The following is a 2629-nucleotide window of genomic DNA, read 5'->3' on the forward strand; positions in this document are numbered from 1 at the left end:
GTTCATATTACTAAAGTTTTTATTAAAGTTCATGCAAATCTAACCATCAAATGGATCTTGAAAATTCCACCCAGGAATTATCCCAATCAGCAAATAATAAATTTTAATAAAACCCAATCACAGATCTTGGCTGATATAAGTAAAGATAAGTCATTACTTTACTGACACTGCAGTTCTAATTTGTGTCACAAAGCGTCTCCTGGTTGCAAGTTCTGCTCTACAGCAGCTGTCATGTCCTGCCCTGCTGTGTCTGGCACTTGGAAATCTCATGTTTTGCTGAATCTGACAGTCACAACATCATCCTAAGCTGAAAACACAGATTGGAGTATTTTATTCAGGCAACTGTAACATCACAGCTTCCAGTGCTGAGGGTCACCTGTTTTTTTTTCCCTTCCAGCATGTCCAAGATCCTGAAGTGTGCGGGGAATGAGGACATCATAACCCTGCGGGCGGAGGACAACGCAGACACCTTGGCTCTGGTGTTCGAGGCACCAAGTGAGTGTTGAATTTGGGGGCTCATTTGTTGGTGTGATGTTCTCAGGCAGCCTCACAAACCCCACCCAGGGTTCATAAACCACACAGAGGGAAGGAAATAACAATAAATAGCAGGGAAATGGGAGGGGACAACTGATACTCAAACTCTTTGAACAGTCTGGGAATTGAGACTTAGTCAACTTGACCAGTAATTTCTTTGTAAGAAGAAGACTTTTTTAGGCCATGCACTGATGCCCTTATCTGTACTTTTTCAGCCTATAAAAGGCTGTTTGGGGCACTTCCAGGTTTCCTCTCTGAGGAAACGAGGTGGATCACACTGTCATCACTGAGGTGGTTTTGGGGGGGGGGAAGAGCAACAAAAGTCAAATTCAGGTTGGTAACTTCTTGGGAACACTTGGTCACACTGTGCTTTGTTCCTTTAGATCAGGAGAAGGTCTCTGATTACGAGATGAAGCTGATGGATCTGGATGTGGAGCAGCTGGGGATCCCAGTAAGTCGGGGCCCAAATGGCCGATTCCTAAATGTTGGCAATAAGTGTCGGGTTGGAGGGTGAGTGCATGTGGCTCTGCCAGGGCAGCCAGGCCGCAGGGCAGTGCCCAGGCCGCAGGGCAGTGCCCAGGCAGCAGGGCAGTGACGCTGTGTCCCCAGGAGCAGGAGTACAGCTGCGTGGTGAAGATGCCGTCGGCGGAGTTCGCGCGGATCTGCCGGGACCTGAGCCACATCGGCGACGCCGTCGTCATCTCCTGCGCCAAGGACGGCGTCAAGTTCTCGGCCAACGGGGAGCTGGGCAACGGCAACATCAAACTGTCCCAGACCAGCAACGTGGACAAGGAGGAGGAGGCTGTGAGTGCACACAGCTCCTTCTCTGAACCTGCGGGGTCGGGTCGGAGAGTTACAGTTTGGGTTGGAAGGGACCTTCAGAGGGCAGCTGGTGCACCCAGAGGCTGGTTGGGCACTGCCCAGGCTCCCCAGGGCAGTGGGCACAGCCCCAAGGCTGCCAGAGCTCCAGGAGGGTTGGGATGATCCTCTTGGGGATGGGCCTGTGCAGGGCTGAGGGTTGGACTGATGGTCCTTGTGGGTCCCTCCCAGCTCAGCACATTCTGTGAGCCCCTGCAATGAGCAGGGACAGAGCTGTCTCTGCCCCTGGTTTGTGGGTTATGGACCACGAGTCCCTGCCATGTGAGGTCCTTGCCCTGGGCCCCAGCAGTGCTGACCTCTGCCTGACATGTCCAAGTTACGTGTCTGAGTGGTTCTGTGGAGGGAGCTCCTGCAGCTGCATTTCCTGAGCTCTGCCTTGGTTTTTTAGGTTACAATAGAGATGAACGAGCCAGTCCAGCTGACCTTTGCCCTGAGGTACCTGAACTTCTTCACCAAAGCCACCCCCCTGTCCCCTACAGTCACACTCAGCATGTCTGCAGACGTTCCTCTGGGTGAGTGCAAGTGGCTCTGCCAGAGAAATATTGTAGGATTAGAACTTGTGACTTGAATTTGCTGTAGAACCTTGTGAAGACCCTTTTTCCCCCTCTCTCTTCCCCAGTGGTGGAGTACAAGATCGCTGACATGGGACACCTAAAGTACTACCTGGCTCCAAAGATCGAGGACCAGCAGGAAGGCTCTTAACTGGGGCAGGACTGAGGGGGATCTGCTCGTGGCTTGGGGAAGGGAATGGTGGTGATAGCAATTCCAGTGCCTTGGAGCATCCTGGGAGCACTGTTAGGCTTGGCTTGTAGATATCTTTGTAAATATTTTTCAACTTACTCTTTTGCTATCCTTGGCATCTTTGGAAATAGGAATTGTTTGGGTTTTTCTAGTCTGTTCCTGTACTCCCAATAATCTCTTGGATGCAGTCTGAAGGTGAAATTTCTGACTCCTCTCAACTTGTGTAGGAGAAGGGGGACAATATTTAATGAGTCAACTCCTGGAGTTTCACCTGTGGAGCTGTAGTTTAGGGTTGATGTTTTTATTATGCCACAAGTTTGTGTGACTTTGACTTCATTTATTTTTGAAACTGATATTCAAACTGATACTTGGAAATAAAAGATATAATTTCATGGGGTTTGTCCTGTTGAAATGTGGATGGGGCAGTGAATCAAATCTTTGTCAGGTGCTGAGGTGCCCGGGCTCCTTTCTCCCG

The 2629-nt window shown here is 50.2% G+C and overlaps 1 protein-coding gene across 1 annotated transcript; it reads left to right on the forward strand.

The window, feature by feature from the left end:
- Positions 1-314: 314 nt before the first annotated feature.
- PCNA (proliferating cell nuclear antigen) lies at positions 315-2550 on the forward strand (the record flags this gene model as incomplete). The annotated part of the gene is made up of 5 exons (XM_018084692.2): positions 315-495; positions 918-985; positions 1144-1338; positions 1802-1925; positions 2033-2550. Coding segments are annotated over 5 exons (651 nt in total), but the record flags the coding sequence as incomplete, so codon positions are not given.
- Positions 2551-2629: the final 79 nt, after the last annotated feature.

Source organism: Manacus vitellinus, unplaced genomic scaffold, assembly GCF_001715985.3.
Source record: "Manacus vitellinus isolate BGI_N305 unplaced genomic scaffold, ASM171598v3 scaffold_74_pilon, whole genome shotgun sequence".
Taxonomy (NCBI): domain Eukaryota; kingdom Metazoa; phylum Chordata; class Aves; order Passeriformes; family Pipridae; genus Manacus; species Manacus vitellinus.